The 23,992-nt window shown below is 40.5% G+C and overlaps 1 protein-coding gene across 5 annotated transcripts in view; it reads left to right on the top strand.

Annotated features, from left to right (window-relative positions):
• Hs6st2 (heparan sulfate 6-O-sulfotransferase 2) overlaps positions 1–23,992 on the top strand; it is a 297,096-nt gene that overhangs the window by 236,169 nt on the left and 36,935 nt on the right. For 3 of the 5 annotated variants that reach the window (XM_008826746.2, XM_029560448.1, XM_029560450.1), the window contains one exon: positions 16,018–16,104. The exons of the other annotated variants lie outside the window; for them this stretch is intronic. In XM_008826746.2, the coding sequence (XP_008824968.1) occupies positions 16,018–16,104 (87 nt within the window). The remainder of the gene's footprint in view (positions 1–16,017; positions 16,105–23,992) is intronic. 5 annotated transcript variants of the gene reach the window in all.

Genomic DNA, 23,992 nt, shown 5'->3' with positions numbered 1-23,992 from the left:
AAGTGTCCTTTGTGAATCCAGAATGCTCATATTGCTTCTAGGGATACTTTTTCATTGAGCAAGGCCCTTCATTAAACCAAGCGACACTAGAAGGTAATGAAGTGGTGGGGTTTTTGGGTAGTTGTTGTTTTAAAGTACTGGGGATTGAACCTAGAGCCTCAGGCACACCAGGTAAACACTCTACCACTAAGCTACATTCCATGTCCTCTTTGTACTTTAAAACTTTTTGAAACAGTACCTCATTAAGTTGCACCAATTGGGCTTAACTCATTCTGTAGCCCAGGCAGACCTTGAACTTACTGTTGACCTTCCTCAGCCTCCAGAGTAGTGGGACTACAGGCCTATACCACCAGGCCCAGCTGAGGCTGCTCTTTCAACATGGCAGAACTTTGGAGTCTAAATGACCCCTTGGTCACTGGTTCTCCTTTTCATGATCTTTCTTTCTCCTAGGAGAAGGTTTTAAGTTGTAGGGATCATTCCAGGTAGCAGCATGAAACAGCCAAACACTGTCAGAGAAGCAATGGTCACAACAGAGGACTTCTGCTTACGTATATAGGTACATAACCCAGATTGCTGAAAAATAACTAATGTTTTATTTACTTAAATGCACTGTGACTGAACATTAAGGGGCAAGGAAAGGGACTCCTGAGTGTCCTAGGATTCACTGAGAAGAGGGAGCACATACTAGCTCTTTGTATCAACATCATTTTTCCCATACCCGATGGTGTTTTGTTGGTTGTTACTGAAACAAACGTAGATGAGAATTGTGAATGAGAATTGCCATAAGGCCTCTGTGGCTATAATGAGCATGCAGCCAGAATCTTCACCATGTTTTAATTACAAAATAATTCATATTGACATATTCTGCCACTCCCCATTTATGAGCATTCAGTCAGGTGTCAAGATTATCTTATTTTATCTAATGTTTGATTTATGTGAATCGAGGTATACTTATCAACTGGGGGCCTGGTATGATGACTCAGAACAAGGACCCCTAGTTTCCCAATTCTCCATATGTACTGCCTCCCAACAGTCTGGATGAAATCGGGAGCTAGCGACTTACATCGTTGCTATTTACAGAAGTCTAATAAATATCACTCACTCCCTAATGAGATACCTCTTTTGACTCTGTGGCCAAGCAGAGCCAAACAAATGACGTCAGAAAGCCAGAGTGAATTATTGGGCTTGTGTCAACTCAGGCAGGGATGAAAAATCACCCCTGTGAACTTAACCCAGGAGCAATCAAAGGGCCAAAGTTTTAATTAGTGAGGGTAGTGATTTACATTTGCATTCAGCCTCCTAAGACTCTGTATTAGTTTCTAAGCCTCTGCATTTCCCTGGTTCTTGTTTGATACTGGTTAGGACAGTTGTGCTATTAAATAATGTTATATGTAATGGACCTTTGAAGTACTGACCTATGAATCCATTTCCTCATCTGTCAGCAGAACCTTTTTCCATTAGAGAAGTAAGTGTAAGACCATAGGCAGGGAAGGGGGTATTTTAACATGGTATTTAGTTCTTTCACATGTATCAACTAAGAAAACACAGAATATAAAGATTGGGATTCATTTCTATTTAAAGGGAAAATGATATCAAAGCAGTATATTGAATCAAAGAAAGCAACAGATTTACTTTTAGCATAGCAGAAGTGGTGACTGTTGATCTCTTCTATATGTTGGGCCTTTCCATGTTCTTGCATTGGTTAGTATGTTTGACAGCTATAGCTTGTTCTCATGACTCTGTTCAGTTTTGAAGTATTTTTTTGTCCTTTGAGGGTGGATTGGAGTTTTAGAATCAGTCATGTGTTATGAGAAGGTAATAACGATGTACTAATTGGATGATGCTGGATCTAACGGTTGAGGCCAAAAGTAAGCTATGACTACACAGTCATGAATGATATTTCTTATGTGTGTCATAACGGCCTATGAAGACAGTTACCATAGGAGAGCTCTGAAAATGTGAACAGCAGCAGTCCCATGAAATCTGCATATAGCCTTTCCAGGTGACAATCTTGAGAGGATCAGCATGCACTGGATACAGTGTAGGCCCTGGTGAGTTATTGAAGATCTGTTTCAAGACTTTATCACACCACCTACATCTATTCTTCATTTGCCAAGGAACTATGAGCATGGGTCTCCTTCCAACAATCTGGATAGAGCTAGCATCTTTCCCAAATATAAATTTACACAGGTCTAATTAATGCCTCTTACTTACTAATGAGTTACTCCTTTCGACTCCATAGACAAGCAGGGCCAAATACCCGACTCCAGAATTCCCTAAGTGAATTATTGAGCTTGTGACAACCTGGGCAGGAAGGAAAAATAGCCCCAGTATATTTAATCCAGGAGCAATTTAAGGGCCAATGAATTAATGAATGTGGGTTTTAATTTGTTAGAGTCTTGAAGCAGGGGCCTCTTTGTTTGCTCTGGTACTTTTTTATGTGTTCTCTTTGATTACATGTACGTATGCTTCTGGAGAAAAAAAATGACTATTTCCTTACACCTTTCTTTAGTAATCTATAGGCAAGAAAGAGAAAAGTGGATTCCGAGCCTGCAAAGCCCATCAGATTGTTGGATTTGCAGTTCAGATGATGAACCGATACCTTTCCCTGGGGGATGGCTTTTTGAGGAATTGATAGCAGGCAGGCACAGATGGAGAACTGTAGGTAATGGAAACAGGTGACGATAAAAGAGAATGGGGGCTATCATTGGATAAGAAAGCAACCTCCAAAGAGTCCTGAACAAAGAATTGGAAAGAGGGCCAAAGAAAATATGGAGTTTGTTTCTCTTAGCTTTTGGATAAGTAAGTCTCCTTGACCACCTACTGGATGGACATACCAGATACAGACATTGACTGGGGGCACAATCTGGGCAACTGAGCCTGCCAAGGAAAGCCTCAAATCTACCAATCCAAATGGCACAATTCTTCCTGTTGTCGAATAAGCAGGGTGTTTGTGTTCCAATTCATGCTTCCGCAAAGAGCAAAGTTTTTCCACTTTCTTACCCAGGTCACAACACCTTAGCTTAGCTGCCACTGGCTCACTTTAACTATATGCTATCCTCAGCAGCTACCTAACACTAAAATGGATAAAGTTTTCTGAAAGGAGATTGTATCCTAACCAACTTGACTTTTAAAAATATCTCTGTGCAGATGGGAGAGAGAGAGAGAGAGAGAGAGAGAGAGAGAGAGAGAGAGAGGATAGATAAACAGATAATATTTTTCTATTAGGAATACTTCAATATCTCCTGTAAAACCAGTGATTAGTAGAGTAGACTTGGCACCAAGAGCAAAGTAAGTTTGATTCTCCTGACAAAATGGCACTGTTCTTTTATATCACAAGTTGACATTGCTATTACCCATCATGCTTTTCTTATGGCCTTTGTTGCTAGGAAACTCAAAGCTAATTCCAACACTCGATTTCAGCAATCTAAGCAGCACAAGATTTTATGAATCAGTCTTCCTCCCTTTAAAAATATTTCTGTTCATTTTGTTCTCCCCTATAAGTGTACTTTGGGAAAAATTACCTCAAATTATGGGTAAAAGACTGATTATAAATTACAAAAAAATATTGCTCTGGACTAACGTGAGGATTCCACAGCAGCCTGTGTTTACCCTGCCCCATGCTACTAGCGTGGATCTGTTGCTCTTTAAAATAAACTAGGCTTCTGTTAGCCACCACTTCCCATTTTAACACTGCAGGTAGTGTTCATCTTTAATTACCCATTGTCTGTGTTCCCAGATATCAGTAAAAGTGGATGGGATCTGGAGCAGCATTCATCTCGCTGTATTTTCTTATCTCTGAAATTGGTTGTATAAAACTGTCAAAAAGGCCGTTTCTTCTTAGGTTAACACCTTCCTGCACTGCAATTGGTGACCTGTATTAATTACTCATGCTAGGATCATTTCACATGACATCTCATTTGACTTTCAGTTTGTGACCATTACTTCAAAGAATTAAAAATGAACTCTGTTCTCTTTGCTTATTTTGGACAGTTTATTGTGGCAGACACAGTGTTTCAAGAAACAGATCCTCTGTATTTTGTTCAGAAACCAAGTCTTGATGAGTCAGGACACATGCTTGCAAGCCATAGATTTCCTGCCGTGTGTGCTCTTCTGCAGACTATGCATAACCTTACTCTAGAATCAGGGGTGACTGAACAATGTGCCTTCACAAGGTCTGACTGAGTTTTGGCATCTCGGCAAGCAGTCAGTAACAGACATGTCCTCTCAGCTTAAACAAATCTCCTACCAAGACCAATTAAGTATGAGTAGAGCAACAGTTTGTAAAGGGAGGTATTTTTAGTGATAGAAAAACAAAACGTTCTGGGGATATGGTGGATATTTCTTTTCTAGAGTTTTATCTTTCATTTGAGTCTATGAAAATTAGTGCTAAATTATTCTCCTACAAACCCTAGATAAACTGAGAATGTCAAAGGTAAATTTTATAAAGTTGTCTGAAGAATATGGAAGGAAAACGGATCACAAAATCTAGAATTCTAAGACTCCCAAGATAAGCATCGAATCACTTTAATTTTTGTGGTGCTGTAGATCACACCCAGGGTCTCTGGATACTAAGCAAGTACTCTACCACTGTGTGACATCCCTAGCCATCCCCCTCTCTTCCTCCCTCCCTCCTCCTGTCCCTCCTTCCATCTCTCCCTCCCTTCCTTGAATGTTCCCACATGTAGAGGTCAGAGGATATCTTGCAGGAGTTCATTCTCTCCTCTCTTGCGGGTCCTGGGGATCAAACTCAGGTTGTCAAGCTGGATTGTAAGTGCCTTAGCCCACTGATTCACCATCTCCCCAACTCTGCAATAGCTTTTAAAAGCTCATTTTGTTCATCCCCAAGCCACAAAGAATTATTTGTATCCCTTTCAGGCAGCTAGCTAAATGCCTTTCCTTTCAAATCTGGCTTTCTCTGAATTAAATACCAACTTGTTTCCTCTCAAGTGCCAACTCTGCTTTCCCTGGCTAGAATCCTCTCTGCTCCTTCCAGGTCCTCCTTCCCTTTGAGAACCATCTGGAAGACTTTTCCTCCCTGGGGTCTGATGATTGATATTCTTCTTGAGCCCCAGTGAAAATTCCGTCATTCTTAGCTTAAGTTATCTACCCATCTCACACACAGGATCATTCTTTTAAATTAATCTGTGATGTGTTTGGGCCCATATTCTTCCTGGAAATGGTTTAAGATTTATGACATTTCTTCTTAGAAAGTCTCAGTAACAGGAAGACACACATTTTACCAGTGTTGAGAGGAAGGCCAGGGGAAAGCCCTTCCCATGGTAACATCTGCCAGCAGCATTCAGCCAGACTGGCCATTCTCCGGAAGGGTCTTTTTTGTTCTTTCTTTTCTTTCACCTTGTAGACATTTTTAGTAGTAAACGTCCCCTTCTGCCTTCAAGTTTTTATTACTGTGGTTGTCTACCTCTCCACTTCTCCACTTTCACTGAGGGTGAACGCTATGATTGAAGCCCTTGCAATAAATTGGCAAAGACCTGGTTTGTTGAGTTTTAAAGTGTTACTTAAATAAGAAGCTGATTGCCTGGTAGCTGGCAAGAACAGAACTGTTGTTTGAAAGCCCAGAAACAATATTTCAACGAGGTCCCTGAGATAGTATTGACTCCCAAAAAGAGTGATAAGACAAGGGGATCTTGGCATCATGTGGACTTGAATTCTGAGTATACCAGTGTCAAGATTTTCTGTTAAGTTTTGAAGCCAAGATGAGGGTTGTAAGGTCATTTCTGATTTTGCACATAATAGAGGAAATAAACAAGCAAGGACAATAATCAAAAGCATAGTTAGTCTTTGGAGAATTATAAGCATATTTGCATAAGCCTTAGTACATTTGGTTTAGGTACTAAGATACTTTCTTGTTTATTGACCTTTCTTGTAATAAGTAAGGCAAGACTAAAAAAATAATGTCTGTAATTATGAATTTGTTTAGTGCAGTATTCTTCCTTCACTGTACTTCAGGTCATCCTTGCCAGGAATTGATGAGAACAGGTTGCATGTGATCAAGAAGAATTCTTGACTATCAGATGCTCTTGGTATGATAAAGGACAGCATGACCGATGAGATACTGAAATTAATCAGAAAAGTGCACTGGGAAAAAACAACATGTAGCAGTTGGAATCTTTAGACATAAAACAGTCTTCTAATCAGCAGAAGAGTCTCTTATGATTGGAATATGCCTGCTTTCAGATCCAGTTTCCTCCTTGGCTTGCATGAGCCCACATTCTCATCTCTGGCCTGTCCTTAATCATCCTCCTTGGCTGTCCCCTACTCACTCTGTACACTCTACATTCTCCCTCTGTGTAGTCTCCCTTCCTCTAAGGGTTTCAACTACTGCAGATTCCCAAATCTGTAAAGGCCAGCCTTCAGCTGAGATCTCTATGTCTTCCTAAGTTCTGTATTCATAGATCCAATTGCCAAACAAATATCTCACTCAGGGATCCCGTGGGCATGCAAAATTGAGTGTAGCTCAAAACGGAACATATCATCTCCTTCTATGTATGCATTCCCAACCCCCCAGACTACCCACCCTTCTTGTACTGGCAAATGGCACTGCAGTTCATTTGTGTTACATCAGTTTTGGTCTCAAGCCTCCCTAGCCTTGCTGTGTACTTCGTGGAGGTTATGGCTTTGTTTGCTATGTGCCAGCCAAGTTCTATCATTAAGTCCGTGTTTCATTCTTAGATTATTTAGGGGATACAGTCCATCTTTTCTCTGGGATTTATTTTGCTGTCTCTAAGGAATTTTCCCAGTTCCATACTTCTATGAGCCTTTTCCTTGTCTGAGGGTGGAGTATGGTCAATAGAGTCTTAATCTTTGGCTCAAACAAGCACCTTGTTTTACATTGGACTGTGCACGAAAAGTCTATTGCTATGAATTATATAAGGCCTAGCATTTATCAGTGGTTAGTGAGTGGTACAGAACAAGATGCCTTTTACTTTCATGAAGTGGTAAAATTTTAATTGTGTATAAGGATTTACACTATAATAATGCTATTCTCCAAAGTGTAACACCACAGAAAGAATCTACGAACATGAGAACAGTTTCTTTCTTACTACTCCAGGAAATATGTTTGACCTTTTGTTGGCATGGCCATTCCACTTGACTTCTAAGGTTCCAGTTGTGCTTTTAAATCTTCGGTGCTTCAGCAAAAGAAGACATTTGTATGTTCTTCGCTCTGAATACCACCTTTAGCTAGAAAATTAGTGCCTGAAAACCTAGTGTCAAGATCAGAAGACTTAGGAAAAAGCTCTACATGATTCCTGTGTCCCAATTCTCTCCACAAGCCAAGGTTGTCTCCATTTAGTTTAACAATAACATTCTCTGAACTTGCTGACTCCTTCTGTTTTTCTATACTTGAGTTTCATATATGTGGGCATTGGGATTCAGAAAATGGTACCTCAATAGGCTGTTACCTTTTTAAGCAAGTAGTATGACTTGACATAAGTCATTTGAACAATAAAAAAAGGCCATACAACTCTATTAATAAACTTCTAATGTAAATATTTGTCAACCAGCCAGTTCAGCTCAACAGACATATGTTAGAAGGCAATTTATCAGGTATAGTTGTCAGAAAACCAGTACTGAAAACTTCCTATGTGCCAAATATTATGAGACTTTATGAACAAATATGAACACAATTTGTCCTTGCCCTCATAGACATTAATATCTAATATGGGTAAAATGGCCATTCTTTTAAACACTCCAGAGGAATATATTTATTTAAAAATATTTTATTATTTTTATTTTATGTGTATGCGTGTATTGCCTGCATGTAGGTACGTGCACCATGTTGTGCAATGCCCACGGAGGACAGAAGAGGCTGTTGGATCCCCTGGGACTGGAGTTACGGACAGTTGTTACCCGCCATGTGGGTGCTGGGATTGGAACCCGGGTCTTCGGCAAGAACAGTCAGTGTTCTTAACCATTGAGCCATCCCTCCAGCCCCCAGGAATATATTTATTATAAAGCAAAAATAAGCAGTGAAAATTCACTAGGAAAAAAGACATGAGAGTCCCTCTCCCTGATCCTCTTGGTTCATATTACTCTGCTTTGTAGCTTCAGATCTCCGTCAGATAAACAGGCTGACATTTCTTTTTTCTTCATGTGTTAATTCCTGCTCTAGAATTTGGCTCCCTCGGCTTTTCCTAAAAAGTTTACCGACTGTGGCCTACCTCGAGACTCCCTAATATATAATGTTCAGCAACAAGGCTCCAGTTGTGAATTTTTAATTATGCCAGATCATTTTCAGTAAATAGAACTGCAGGCTCAATTAATGTTTGTCAGATCCAATTTTTGTCTCACCTGCTACTGAGCTCTACTCTCTGGTGTTTTGCAGTAATTGCCACTTCCTCAGGAAAAAGGAGCTTCTCCAGAGATGGAAGACGGCCCGTTATAGCTTCTCCTCTCTGCACTTCAGGCAATTGGTTCTAATTGTATTGTTTGGAAATCAGGAACAGTAAATTGAGCTGATTGTTTCCTTGAATTTTTTTCCAAGGTGGCTGTCTCGGGTTTCTTTTGCAGCCGTGGTTCTCAAAGTGCAGGCATGGAGGCAACAGCAGATCATACGGGACCTTTATAAAACTGGAAACTCTCACGTCCTTGATTTTTCTCTCAGACATGTCCCCATGTCCAATTGTGGTGGAATTATTAAACAATGACATCCCTCTACCACCTATGATCCTAAGCGAGAATGCCTAAGAGTACAGTTAATAGGCTACAATACAGAAACAGAACAGGAAAAGGGACAGAATCACAGAGGAAAATTAGAGCAAATTTCAGTTTAGTCTCTAACAATTGGTTAGTCTCTAACAAAACGGAAAAGACGTGAACTGTAAATGAAGATTGGTTCTAAAGATTAATTTTGCTCATCAACCACTGTCCTTCCTACACCAAGGTGACAACCTCATGGGATGAACTTTGTAATGAGTTTCTGTTAAGGGAATGGGCCGACAATGTTATTTCTACCCACCTCTCTGGACACTTTGTCAGCTTTAAGTGATCTGCCTGGGTAGGGCATGGGAACAGGCAGGCCATGGGGATGGAATGATGAAAGTCACTGGAAAGTATAATGATCAAACCTTTCACTCTCCTTCATTAACCTTAGCACTGATCTTTATATAACTTAAGTGATTTGGCCTCTTTTACTTGGATCCTTGTTCTACAGGAATTGGGAATACAATTGCAACTTCCCTTAAACTGAGGATGAAGTTAACAGATTCTGGCATAGGATGCCTCCAGAAACACTTGCTTCTTAATCACAAGGGGTCACTGTTCCATCAGGTCTCACTGGCTTAGTGCAACTCTTTGGAGCAGTGACTAGATTTTTCCCCAGCCTTTCTTCTTGAATTGCAGTGCCATCTCTCTCATTGTCTACCAGAAATTGTCTATCGATACCCCATCTTTGTATGTGCAAAGCCAAAGTCCTCATCTTGTTCTATGACCTCTATCCTCTTCCCAGTTACTCTCTTTCACTGGCAGAGTAAATTTGTTTCCTAGTCATCCACTTTGCAAACATTTCTTGGCAGATGTTCTTTAGAGTTTATTCTCATTCCTCTGGTGTAATCAATTCCCAAGTTCTGTTATATTTTCTTTTGCTGTGCTGGGCATGTTTTCTTCTCACCTCTGTAAGTACCACGCTGGTTTAGGCTCCTTTCATATTTCAGATCACGATTATCCCAAACCTTCTAATTTCAGAATTATGATTTTTGCTCCCCAATCTCCCATCTCACAGTGGAACCCAGAGCTTTATGTGAATACAATAATAGTACCATCGCTCTTATAAGTGTTATCTATGATTCTATTGACTTCTGATGATCTGTAATGCCCACGCTCTTGAAAAATACATACGTGATTAGCCAACTCAAATGACACCAGAATATAATTTAAAATTTGACTTCTGTTTTCCTCTGACCCCAGTGAGGCATTCAGGGATGTGTCCACTACTCCCTTGGCAGAAGCAGCATGTGCCAATAGGTGAAGAGTTCAAAATCACAACAGTACTCAATGAGCTCATTGCTGCAGTCCCTGGTGCCCTATGGTGAGCTTTTATAGTCAAAAGTTAATGGAAGGGGAGAGGGCAAGATGGCGTGTGTGCCCGGCCTGCCTTTTCCCAAAGCTTTACAATTACGGAGTAACTGTGAACTTCTCTGTGAATGGTTTATCTGATTAGTTTTATTTCCCCCCTGCTTTACAGATGACAGTCCTAAGAAAGAAATAATTTAAATGTCTTGCTGATAGCCAGATTAGAACTCAAGATTCCTGAACAAATGCTTTGAGCTTAGAAGTTCTTCCTGAGAAGATATAGGCACCAGGCTTTGTTGCAATAAAGATGAGCCTTCCCCTTTTCCTCTAATAAGTGTCACTTGATATCCAGGGAAAGTAGGGGAAGAAGCAAAACAAAAGTGCATCTTAGAGAACTGAACCTTCTTTGCTAGATGAGTAAAGAAATAAAGATAATGAGTATAAGATACTTAAAGGACCACGAACTCTAATTTAGACACTTCAGGTAGAAGGAATGAAAATCAAAATTTGAGAGCAAAGAAAGAAAACCACTCAAGACATAACCTAAAAAGGCAGAAAAATGAAATACAGAAAAGTCACCATCTTTAATTAAAGGAAATCAATATTTGAAGAGCTTTCTTATTTGGTAGCAGAACAAGGGCAAACTACTTCAGAAATGTAGGCCTCTTTGAAAAGAGAAAAACAGGCATTCACTGGGAGGCAGTCATTATTTAAAAGCCTCTCCGAAGATTTCCACTTGGTGGATGGGTTATTGAGGAGACTCAAGCACCTGTTTGGGAAGTACACTGGATGAGTTTGTACCCTTGATAGAGGCTGTGTTTTAAGTGCATTTCCTCAGCCTGGGAGCTTTCAGGAGCCTAGAGTGTCTCTAGGAGCAAAGAATAACCACTACTTTCCCCAGAGAGACTTAGAACAAGCCCTTAATACTAGCTTGGGCTACATCTCAGTTATTGCTTACAAGAACAAACATTGGAAAACATTAAAAGCTATATGGTTGCAACAGATTTATGACTGTTATTAAGAGGTACTATTCTACGATCCAAGAAAGTTTGCTTGAATATTTTTTCAAAACTCACCTATCTTTGCTATATACATGATGATCAACCATCTGATCAGATTCCAATTCTTCTGGACCATTCTTCAGTAATGATAGATGGGTGATAGGTATATCACTACTTCTTTCTCTCACACTGATGCCAGACATTATAATCCATCATGATAATTTTTTTCCACTGAGCCCAAATACAGGGTGTTCTTCATTTATTGTTCAACAAATACTTTTAAAATATTTGGATTTCATACACATCTTAATCATCTTTATACCCCCTTCCCCATAGGACTCTCCCATAGCTCCCCCCTCCACTGGATTTCATGCATTTTGTCATTTATGTTAAGGCCTATGAGTCAAGTTCTTAAAGGAGTAATCAGCTGCCCAATAGTTCTTTGGCTAAGATTGGGGCCTGTTGCCCATTTCCACAGTTCTGAGCTGGGATTCTGTCTGCTGCAGTTTGCACCGATCTTGTGCATGTTGACAACAAATATTATTTAAGATGCTGGTTTGCCTTTTTTTCTATTACTTTAGCAGATGATCAGAATGGATTAGTTATAGTGAAAACAGGCTGATTTAACTTGTGGTTGTGAAGACAGTAAAGATCAAGTTCATTCAGTCATACTTGATGAGGGCCTCACGCTGCATCATAACACATCACATGATAGAAGTGTGTGTGAGAGTAGCAAGCAGGCATAAGCTGAAGTGGGAGTATACATTGTGGAGAGTGAGGTTGGCTTGACAGCGACCTTGACTTTGCGGTAACTAACCCATTAGTGAAAGTTCTGGCCCTATATAGTCCAAACTTTCCTGTTAAATGCCCCACCACCTGTCAGTATTAACTTTTTAAAGGACTGAGCCATATTTAAAACACAGCGAACATCTACTTGAAAGCTAGTAGGAAAGACAGATCAGGAACCCTTTGAGAATGCTGCAGAGTTGGGTTTGTCACAGATTTCCTGCCTGGATGCAATGTATGCAATACTGTGGATTTCCGTTTGTACCCTTCTAGTGTTTGAGGCATGTATGGAGCCTGTAGAAAAAGGCCTTCTGCTATTTATCCTTACAGAGTAAAGCCCACCAGGCAGTCATAGGAGGGTTGGTATTCATTAACTTTTCTTATCAGAAACTCACCTGAAATTGGTTTCATAAGCCTTTGCTGAGGCCCTGGAGGGAGGGCTGAATCTTATTCTCAGAAGAGTATACTACCCAGGTTGGGAGCAAGAAAGCTGGACCCTGACCTTCTGGGATTTCAGCCACAGCTCTTGAGACTGCAACTTAAAGAGGAGATGAAAATGAAGAGGACTGACAAGTGGTCTAGAGATAGAAGGATCAAAGAGTGACAACTGAGCATATCTGTTTCAGATACATAGGTTAGGAGCTAGTTCTAATTCAACACAGTCTCCCCTCTAATCTCATGTGCCACAAATTATCATCCATGTAGATTAGAAGCAAGTAGACATTCCTGTAAGTCCTTGAGATAGCTGGGTGTTTTTACTGAGTGGAATTCTTGGAGGCATCTTAATCTTTGGGTCTTTGACCTGTGTCTTTCCAGATGGTTGAGACTCTCAGTAGTCTGCAGCTGGAATATTTTCTCTTTATCTCTTATGAAGCACATTGGGAAAACTCAAGGCCCTGATACCAGTTTTAAGGTTTGAGAATTGCAGCATCTTGTCCAGGTTTATCTACCCATCTTGGATCTTCGAGGGAAGGAACAGTGACTTTTTACTGTCCATGTTCATTAGGCCTTTTATTTTTCTTATACAACTGTCCTTAGTATAGCTACAAAATTACCCTCCTAGTATCCAAGCTTGCCACACGTTCTTCTTGCCTCTCCCATTACTGATCCATTTCCCATTTGTTCATAGCAAACTTTGGGAGTTATTTGAGAACTTTCACACCTAGTCTTGGTGCCATATTTTCTCTGTGTGATTTATCTTTGAGAAATTTTTGTTTTCATTCCCCCTTAGATTTGCACTTTCAGGATTTGGCAGTAGATGGGGGGGGGGGGGCTCATTCTTATCTTTTAAAGGACTGCTGCTCCAGGATCAACCACCTCTGGAGAAGTAGTTAACAATATAAGGCTGCCATTGCCAGCTGACATTTTCCCCTGATGTCCTGCTGTGCCCTACTTTGAGGATCACTTGTAATGCAGATTATAGAGGACCCTCTTGACCAAGGTACAAATGTGGGAATTTAGCCATGCGAATGGATTTTTCTATTCACAAGCCTATGGATGCCTAAACTTAGATGACCACTTAATCTGAGTTCAGTAGTGTGCATAGGACACATGAAAAGATACCTGGATTCAGATTGCTTCCAGGCAAATTTCCCACTGCCTACTGTGTGAGTGAGTGCATGGAAGAAGAAAATCTTAGCAGCCAGTAGTCCGGATGTGAAAGCCTGAGACCTACTTGTTTTTACCCCCTTTGATACAGGGCTTCATGTAGCCCAGTCTAACTTCTAACTTTATATACCTGAGGGATGACCTTGAACTTTTGCTTGTCTATTTCCACCTTCTATATGATGGGGTTACAGGCATGTAGACCTACACTGTGTTTCTACTGCAGTGCTGGGGATCCAACCCAGGAATTCATGCAAGCTAGGCAATCACTCTACCAACTGGCTATACCTCAGCCACTTCTTGTTCTTTGTAATGGGAAGCTATTACATCCTTCGCATCAGACTGCACTCACCTTTGGAAAGATCACTTTGAATGCTTCTGAGAACCAACCTTCCTTCCTTCCAACTGTTAGTTGCCATATAAGGTAGTAGGTCTCCTTATGACATTTTGATGCACACGTTTTTCTGATTGATCTTTCTGAGCAAGACTATTTCCTCCAGTTTTGGATAGTGTCAGTTAATTTCTGACCAGGGTAATGGTCCCAGATCTGCTTAAGGAGTTCTTTCTTAGGAAATCGTAACCCATGGATAGGAGCAGCAGCCTATAAGCTTTTCAGTTCCCATTCAGCATGTAGTCCATGCTGGCAAGTCACTGAACAGCATAGTGGAGTGATGCCTCCATTGCCCCACTGTGGGAATTCCAACACTTCATTCCAGAGGGTTGCTCATATTTCTTCCAGGTGTGCCCATTCTCCAGAGCCACAAGCCCAGTAGCAGAATCAGACCCCACCTTCATGGCTCCCATTTCACAGGGTTGCTTTTGGCTATTGTGGATACTCAATCCAAACTGCTGGACCTCTCACTAACATCCCAACTCCTCCTCATTAGTGTTTGTCTGTGCCTACACATCTTTATTACCTTTGCAATCACTGGGAACCCCTCATTATTTTTCGTTCCAATCACATCCAGGTGGCCATTTGAAGCCACATTTGAAGTGGATGCAGGGCAGAACATCATTTACGACCCCCTCATATAAATGCAGCTATATGCAGACACTTATTTCCAACAGACTTTAAAGATTCATAGACATCTAGAAAGCTCTTTGACATTCTCTGAAACAATATTCTCTACCAATAGAAGGTCCTGAGCTGGCGAGATGGCTTAGTGGGTAAAGGCACTTGCTGCACCAGTCTGACAACCTGAGTTTAATACTGGAACCTGTAGTAGAAGAACAAACTTCTGAAATCTGTCCACTGAATTCTACATGCACACCTTGACATGTGCCTGCACTCTCTCGCACACAGCACACTAATAAGAATAGTAATAATAATAATTGGATCCCACGGTGAAGGAGTGAACTGAGTCCAAAAAGTTTTATATGTAAATAATAATAATAATAATAATAATAATAATAATAATTTAAAACTTTTAAAAAGGTCTGGAGCCGGCTAGATGGCACAGCAAAAGAACTTGCTGCCAAACCTGATGACCTGAGTTCATTTCCCTGGGTCCCATATGGTGGAAGGAGTAAACTGACTCCACAAGTTGACTTGTAACCTCGCATAGAGGCAGTGGCATGTGTACACATGTGTGCATAGCCATACACACATGCTGTAAATAAATAAATATAAAAAGAAAGGAAGGTCCTATTACACACTTTGAAAGACAAGATAGGCATGTTTACCTTTACTTTTTATAAGAGGTTATGCTAAGGTAGATTTTTGTACCATTAAAAATATTTCTGATGAAATCAGGATAAATAATTCCACCTACCATCAAGTAGAGAGAAAAGCTTCGAACTGGTTTCCATGGAAATCTGAAGATGAAGCAAAGTAATAATTTCAAGGCAGAGCAGCTGAACTGAAGATAATGTTAAAATAGTTTGACTCCAATCAATTATTCCTTTTTGTTTACCTTGAGGTGACTAATTAGTCTGTGTTTATTAACCTGATGAGATTAAGCAGACCTTCCTTGTGATTTATTTAGTAATTGTTTCCAAGGTTTGACATAAGCTGTGGAGTTATTAAAGGTAGAGATTTCAATTCAATTGCTCATGAAGCAGATGGTGCTTCTCCTGAAAGACTACCTGATTTCATGGCCTTCCCATGTAACATTATGACTGAAAATTATTAATTCATCTGATAGTATCTCCCAAAGACATTTTCAAGTCATTTGGCATCCATATCCTTCACTGAAAGTCAGCAGCTTCAGAACTGAACTCGTAATGCAGATACTCCAGTGGCTGGAAATGTAGAAAATTTTTTACAGCAACCTAGTCTTAAAGACAGTTAGTTTATACCATTTTTTCACTAGAAAGTTTTCCTGGAGGCTTAGGCTATGGTGCTATCATTAATGAAATCCAACTGGTCAAGCTTTGAATGACTAAAGGATAGTTTTGTTTGATCTTGACTACCTATTCCCACTATCTTTAGCAATGAAGGGCATCGCTGTATAAAAGCATGCTTTGTTGAAAGAGATAGGGGGTGGGGGGAGAGGGGAGAGGGAGATGGAGATCTTGAAAGTTTTTAAATGAAGTGACTAATTGGTTTTTGTCTCTGTGTTCCTTGTATATGTATTTTTGATGGGTGTAGTAAGGATAGATGGGGTTCTCCAAACCTCAACTCAGGCTCCAACTCTCCATCATCTACAAAGACCTGGAACACATCTAAGAGCGGGAAGTAAGTAAAAAACGCTGTTGTGCATCTCACATTGTTACCACAAAGCCACGTGTCTTCATTTCGCCATTCATTCATAGCCATTCCACAGAGATGTGCAGGATGCTTTCTGTGTACCTTTCACTGAGCCAGTCACTAAAAGGAACTGAAAGAATAATACGTGCATAGGTCATACTAGTATAAGCTGTCCTAAAAAAGGAGGGTGGGAGGGCAAGAAAAGCCAGGAGATGCTTGTGGAAAGATGAAGTACCAAGATGTAAGTCCAGAAGGGCGATGCATGCTTCATACTAAGCCTTTCAAAAACAAAGTAAGCAGTACTGCTTAATCACTTTATGACTTGCACAATGCATGAAAAATTGTCTTTGATCCATATGTCGAGATTTAGGGTTTAATTAAAAGAATCTGGAAAGCTATCCCATTAATTTCCAGGTTCAAGTATATTTATATTTTATTGTACACTGATTATTTGGCATAGTTATTCTTTTCTCAATAACTAGCATGTACTATGTCCTACTTGAAACTGTCTTTTTCATACTGCCAACGCTTGTATTGGTTGAATATTTATGACTTTAGGCCAGTTCCAGAAGGCAGCATTGGCTGATCTCCCCTGTTATATTAATCAGGGGTATGTCCCCAAGCATATGACATACCCTCAGTCAGGTAATTCCCCCTCCAACTAGATACAATCTTTCTGTGACTGACTCAGGTTCTATATACACTCTCTTTCCTGAGGGTGTGTAGTTTTGTGCTGGCTGACAGCTAGAGGATGAACAATGTCTCTATCATGCTAAAAGCTCTAATTGAGTAATAAGGTATGTCATTATAAGAGCAAGGCTTTGTAATGAAAGTTGGATTTGTAATGGCCATATGTTTTATGTATTCAGCACTGGACAGTAAATGCTGCACTTTGAATATGATCTGCTATTCAGTTCCCAATGTGAAAGATATATTGGCTGGCTTTTTTTTTCTTCTTTTTCACCTCCTGAATACCATTTCAGTTTTGCATATAAAGTCGTGCGTGGCCTGTCTTGGAGAATGTGGAGAGTGGTGGCAAAGATATGAGCCTAACTCTCTGAACAGTTCAAATTCGTTTCAGTTATTTATTGCTGAGCACCACAGTCCAAATGCTGTATAAATTATGAAGGAAGGGAATTAATGTACACATTCCGAAGCAGCTGAAGATTTCCAAATTAGTCCCAATTTATGGTTAGTGCACATGCTCTCTTCACACTGATGGCTCTGGAGAGCTGTGTTAACTCCAGACTCGTTGACATGACAGATCCTATCTGGGCACTTTATTCATACCTGTCACATTGACCATTCCAGGGTACAGTTTCCATTCATTAGACCCTGATGTATAACCATGGATATTTGTGACTTGCCACTGCACCTCAAAAGGGCATTTCTTTGCCTGCTCCTTTGGATTTTGCAGGGACCCAAATTTTTACCTTTTAATGAAGAATCTCTATGCATCACCCAAAGAGCAGTTGGTACAATGGAAGTTAAGATGATATAGAGAATGCATATCTAATACTATACCATAGTTGTTCACAGTAGGATGCCTGAGTAAATATATTTCCAATCAGATAAACACGATATTCTATCACATGTACTGTATTTGCACATCTCTCAAGGGTCTGCCCTCGTGATTGCCTCCCTTTTTATGCATTCTGAGCTTGGTTTCTTTTATTTACCATATACACTGACTTGCAGATTAAGGGAATTCCTTTTACTTTTTCATTATTTTTGGTGGTTGTTGGTATAAAATAGAAAGTTTTCTAGTACCTTCTTCATAGTTGTCTGGGCCAGAATCCTTTGTATCACAGTCCTTCTCCTATCTCCTACTGGTTTGGGGGAGGTAGGATATTTTTCTTGTTCTATAACAGCACATTTTCTCTGTCTGATTTTATCTTTTCCCTCAGGAATAGTTCCATGGGTATGTTGAGACACTTGGAGTTCATCTTCACACTGTGTAGAGTACTGTCCATCAAAATTTAGAAAGCTGTTATATAGCTTAAAGAAAGTTGCTCTATTCACTTCGTGCTGTGTCATCTGTGCATTTCCTTTGTTTTAGAGTGTCTGCAGGTAGCAACAGCCAGCGTGGAGGGGGGCATTCTGCCACATTTTCCGATGTTACTTCATCTAATGGAAGTGGGATACAGAGCATGTTTTTAGTTTCTGCTATTTTGAACAATATATAGGCTGAAAGATAGAAAACCTGTTCTTCTGAAAAGAAGTTGGAGCTTCTTTTTTCTAAAGAGCTAGAAAATGCAGAAGTCAAGCTGTGTCAAGTATACCTCATGACTAAAACTAATAATCACTAATGTGTTGTGTGTGTACTTTGTGCTAGACTGTGTACAGTTCCTATGGTATAGTTTCTTTCCTTAATCTGCACTCCCATGAAGCTTACAAAATGGACACTATTTTAAAAATATTTTTATTGATTCTTTGAGAATTTCATATGGTGTATTTTGGTCATATTCAAACTACTTCCGCCATCTCCTCTCACATCATCAGCCTTTACCTACCTATCCCTCCTTTTTGTGACTTACATATTTTTAAGTCTATCAAGTGTTCCACAAATATTTTTGGATGTGAATCCCTCCCCTGAAGAGTGGTCAACCTACCCTGCATCACACCCTTAAAGAAAACAGACCTTCCCTCTCCCAGAAGCTATCAATTGCTAATAGCTCCTCAGCTAGGCCTTGGGCTTTGTGCCAACCTTCCCTCCCCATGCTGGGATTCTGTCTGGTGTGAGGTGCCACAACTTCTATGGGTTTGTAGGTGCTACTGCTCTGTTATGTCCAGAAAATACTGTTTTGTTTGTATTCATCTACCTCTGGGTCCTGCAATCTTTCTGTCTCTCTTCTGTGAAGATCCCTGAGCCTTTAGAAGAGGGATGTGATATAGGTGTCATATTTAGGTTGAGTACACGACAGCTTCTTAGTCTCTATCTACATGTTGACCAGTTGTGGGCCTTTGCATTTATTGCCATCTGTTGCAAGAAGGAGTTTCTCTGGTAAGAGTTGAGAGATGCAACAATCTATGTATATAATTGTAAGTCATTAAGGGTTAGTGTTGTGGAGCAATTTCCTCTGAGATAAAAGCTTACCTTGGAGAGAAGCTGGGTAAGGAAACAGGATGTTCCAAAGTGAAGTAAACAACTTGATAGCTTCAGGAAGTCCCTGTAACTGAGCAGATTCACTAGGCACCTCCCTCTCCTAGCGTATATGATAATCCCTAAGGGATGCTGAGAGACATTCTCAGATCAGCCAAGCTGCCTAGAAGACTCAGACAAGGGGAGTCTCCTGAAAGAAGCAGACACTAGCTGAGCTGCCTAGAAGAGACAGAGATAAGCTGACCTACCTAAGAGAGGCTCAGACCAACTGAGCTACCAGGAAAAGATACTCTCCAACCTGCTGGGCTGCCTGCAGGTTATGTAGGACACTCTTAGTTTCCGGCTTTCATGAACTGTCACCCATACTTGGATGAACTTTTGGTGATGCATCTATCTTTGAGTCATTTCTGCTCCTGCAATAACTCCTTGCCCACAGTCTTGTAAAAAAAAACATATTAAAATTCATTGGTTCACCAAGTTGGACTTTTGTTGTATCCTTACTTTTCCTGTTCTTGATTCCCTAGGAATAGTGTCACACAACTATTGATTTAATACTATGTACAAGATGAATGCTATTATTTTCTCTAGTTTACACATCAAGAAATTGAGACTCTGGTTAATTACGTCTATTTGGAATCTTGAAATGAATGCTGTTTACAAAGGCCATCATTGACTCAAGTTATACAAGTAACACTAATCAATACATTGTAAGCATCTACTTTGTGCCACTGTGCTGCATCATGGAGCCACATAGATAAATGTAAGGCACAGTAGGTGTCTTCAAGGAACTCACTATTGTAGAAAAGTAGACTGAGGCTGGTGATACATTATGTGAATGAAGTCACCCTCAACCAATCCAGTGGTTTAGGTGAGAAAGAGTTCATGGGGATCTTAGTGAGGGGTTCTAGGAAGAGACTTCCAAACCCTTTAATTTTATCCATTCTATCCTTAAGTAACATGGCTAGGTCAAGGAAAAAGATGAAAGATGAGGAGTTGGCTCAGTGCTTAAGAGCACTTTCTATTCAAGGGTGAGGATGTGAGTCCAAATCACCAGCACCCATCTAAAAGCAGGGTATGGGCAAGTATGTTTTAACCCCAACATTGGGGGACAGAAACAAGTGGATCCAGGGAGTTCGCCAGCCAGCCAGCCTAGTCAAATCAGTAAAGTTCAGGCTCAGTGAGTGACCATGAATGAAAGGGTAGGAATCAATAGGAAAGGATACCTGATGTCCACCTCTGGCCTTTGCATTTGTGTGCATGGGAACATACACTTGGGAACATACACATGCACACACTTGCGTATACCACACAAATACACACATGCAAGCATGCGTGTGTGCATATACTACTAAAAAGTGCAAACTGGTCATTCAGGTGGGCAGAATCCTCGGTAGGCTAATCAGAGAAAGCTGAAGCTTTGGACTAGGTCGCAGCTAAAACTGAATGGGAAGTTCTACCTTTTTCTGACTTAGCACCCACTTAGGGCCTTCTGAAATCCAGCGAAGCATGGCGAGTAGCACAGGAAACGTACAGCTTGGAAATTGTGTCAGTTCTGCTTGCTCTGTTGCATTGCCTGGATCTGAAGCTGGGAAGCCAACCCTCTGTTTCAGGAAAGAACAGATGGACTGGGATATTACCGAGCAGCAGAGCCAGACTACCCTGGCAATGACTTTCAGGGATGTGCAAGCAGTTTCTTCTATGTTGACAGTGAATCTAATTGATAAGACAGAGACAGAAATTCGTACAGAGCCACAGCATTGAGTTGGGATCAGGAAATGTAGGTTTTGCAAAGACTGACCCATGACCAACTGGGCCAGGCCACAGCACTGAGCCTCACATAGGGCTCCCTTTAGGAATGTAAACATGTCACTCTGGCCAGCACAGAAGTCCACAGTCAATCAATTTACTGCTTCCTGGCTCATGTGCAGAAAGCACTGAAACTGTCAAGGCTGACAATGCATAGTTGCCACCAAGAGCCTTACAAAATGTTGAGACATGCTATTTTATTATGTTGCCCAGGCTAGCCTTAAACTCACAAGTCTTCTGCTTCAGCCTCTAGGATTAGAGGTGTATGCCACCATGCCCAGATTTTAAAGTGCTCATTCTGTATATGAGTATTTTCATGCTTTACGTGAGACCATGTTGGACATAGTGTAGATGAGGACACCAAGAGGGAAGCAAGGTAAAACACTTTCTGAGTCATACATCTAGCTGGTAGCAGAGGGCATCTTGGAATCCTGTTCTTTTAATACTTGCCTAGACTTTGTGAATAGCAATCTGTTATGTAGCTCTTGTCCAAGAGAACAGCAACTTTTCCAGTCCTGGCCTCCTTTTGTCTCAGTATGTCCCTCAAAGTGCTTTTTCTTACATGCATGATAGAGAGGGGGAGGCTTTACCAGTCATTTTGAAAATGGAGTGTTTGGATAAATTGAAATCATTCCATGTTTTTAAAAAAAACATAGCAGTAATGAAAGGAAAAAGAATGCACTTCTCAAATTTTTCATTTTCTTTATAGCAGCATCCTGCTTATGTCTGGAGAGTTGCCCTTTTCTTAGCATTATTGTTGAGCTGGTGGAACATTTAATGTACCCCTTGTCAATGAAGCCATAAACAGAATGCATAGAGAACTACAAATCCTTTCTCTCAAATAAGCCTACTAAGGCTGATGATTCATTTCTATACTAAGATATACACACATACATACAAATGTTCCTTGGCTTACGATGGGGCTGTGTCCTGATAAACCCACTATAAGCTGGAATTATCATGTCAAAACTTCATTTAAAGGCTGGAGAGACAGCCTGGTCAGTAAAGTGTTTGCTGTGCAAGTGTGAGGACTACCTGTCTTTGATCCTCAAATCTCATTTTTAAAAGCTGAGCACGGAGTGGGGGCAGGGCTAGAATGATGGCTTAGCACTTAAACGAAACTGCTCTTTCAGAGGACCCAGGTTCAGTTCCCAGCATCCAGATGATGGCTAACAACAGTCTGTAACTCCAGTCCAGGGGATCCAATGCCCTCTTCTGGCTTCTGCAAGCATTGCTTACAAATGGTACACTTACACACATGTAGACCTCTCTCTCTCTCTCTCTCTCTCTCTCTCTCTCTCTCTCATAAATGAATATGCTTTTATGTTTGGTCTATCTGTTTATATGTTCATGTTGGAGGGTCTTGGGCATTCTATTGTCTTTTCCTCTAATTGAGAGCTGTGTGTTTGTTCGGAGTCAGGAGGCTATGTATGCAACTAAACTCCAAATTTTGCCTATGTGTATGTATTACTTTACCTCAAAATTGTTGCATGCTATAAATATATAATCAGAAGTATTACAACTTTTCAAGTTGGGCATGGTGGTGCATACCTTTAATCCCAGCACTTCGGAGGCAGAGGCAACGTGTAAATTTGCTGTTTTAGGTGGTGATGGTGTCAGGAGGCTATGTATGCAACTAAACTCCAAATTTTGCCTATGTGTATGTATTACTTTACCTCAAAATTGTTGCATGCTATAAATATATAATCAGAAGTATTACAACTTTTCAAGTTGGGCATGGTGGTGCATACCTTTAATCCTAGCACTTCGGAGGCAGAGGCAACGTGTAAATTTGCTGTTTTAGGTGGTGGTGATGGTATCAATAGTGTTCTTCAGTTAGCTATTAAATGGAGTAACAGCACTATGATCATGTAAAACCAAAGCATTAATCCAATTGCGTATAGCCGTCTCTCTCTCCCTCCTTCTGTCATTATTCCTTTGTAGAGAAAAACAAAGGCCAAAAGCAGAAACCAATATCAAAATGATCCCTAAGAGTAGGTCCTAGTAGATATACCAAGGATTAGTTCCTTTGTAGCCTGACTGCCTTCTCCTTCAGTATTCCCCATCTAGAACAGGTTTTGGTCACAACGACAACAGCAGCAACAACAAAAACTCAGAGAACTATTAGCCCCCAAAATGCATTCATTAATAAAGCAGGAAACTAGCATAAAGTCATTTGAAAAAGACTTACAATAGCCAGGGATAAATAACACAGGCTCACCATGCTTTGATTTTTAACCTCAAGCTAAGCAGCTGCATCTCACGGCTGTTCAAATAGCTCTTTAAATAAATTAATCAGTCAGCCTTGTGTATGTGTGAAAGGAAATCAGCCTCGGAGTCAGATAGACCTGGATTTGAATCCTGGCTCTCCCACTTACTAACTTTATATGTACCTCACTGGGCTGTTGTGAGGATTAAATATCTTAATCCATGTGGCACTCTCATAGTGCCTGGCACATGGCAAGTGCTCACTAAATGTCAACTAGTGATTATACTTGTTTCTGTTGCCAGTGTATTGCAGCTGGGGGCAATGTGACCTGGCCAGTAGGATTCTGATGTGCTCTGGTTGGCTCAAATTTTTCAGTTATCTACTTTGCCAGCTCCTGAAAGAAGCTTCTCCATCAACATAGACAAATAACAAGGATTGATTAAGAGGAGAAAGAAATAGCACATTTAGGGAAAAAAAAGTTTGCTGTCAGGTCCCCACACAACTCTCTAAGATATAGTGTACACACTGAATACTATGTGGCCCTCCCAATATTTGCCTGTCCATACTGGTCTTGATTCTGTCACTTGATCGGAAAGCTTGTTCTGCTGGTTGAGACTTAGAAAGCTGATGCTGCTTTTCTGTGTCTCCCAACCCAAACACACTTATCATACAAACTCGGGGAGGCAAGGTGCTGTTGCTCTCTAGAATAGGGACTCCTTGGTGGCCCTGCTTTCTCCCTCTGTAGCATATATAGTTGG

This window comes from Nannospalax galili, unplaced genomic scaffold, assembly GCF_000622305.1.
Source record: "Nannospalax galili isolate Female #2095 unplaced genomic scaffold, S.galili_v1.0 scaffold371, whole genome shotgun sequence".
Lineage (NCBI taxonomy): Eukaryota > Metazoa > Chordata > Mammalia > Rodentia > Spalacidae > Nannospalax > Nannospalax galili.
This window is presented reverse-complemented; position numbering and strand designations above follow the sequence as displayed.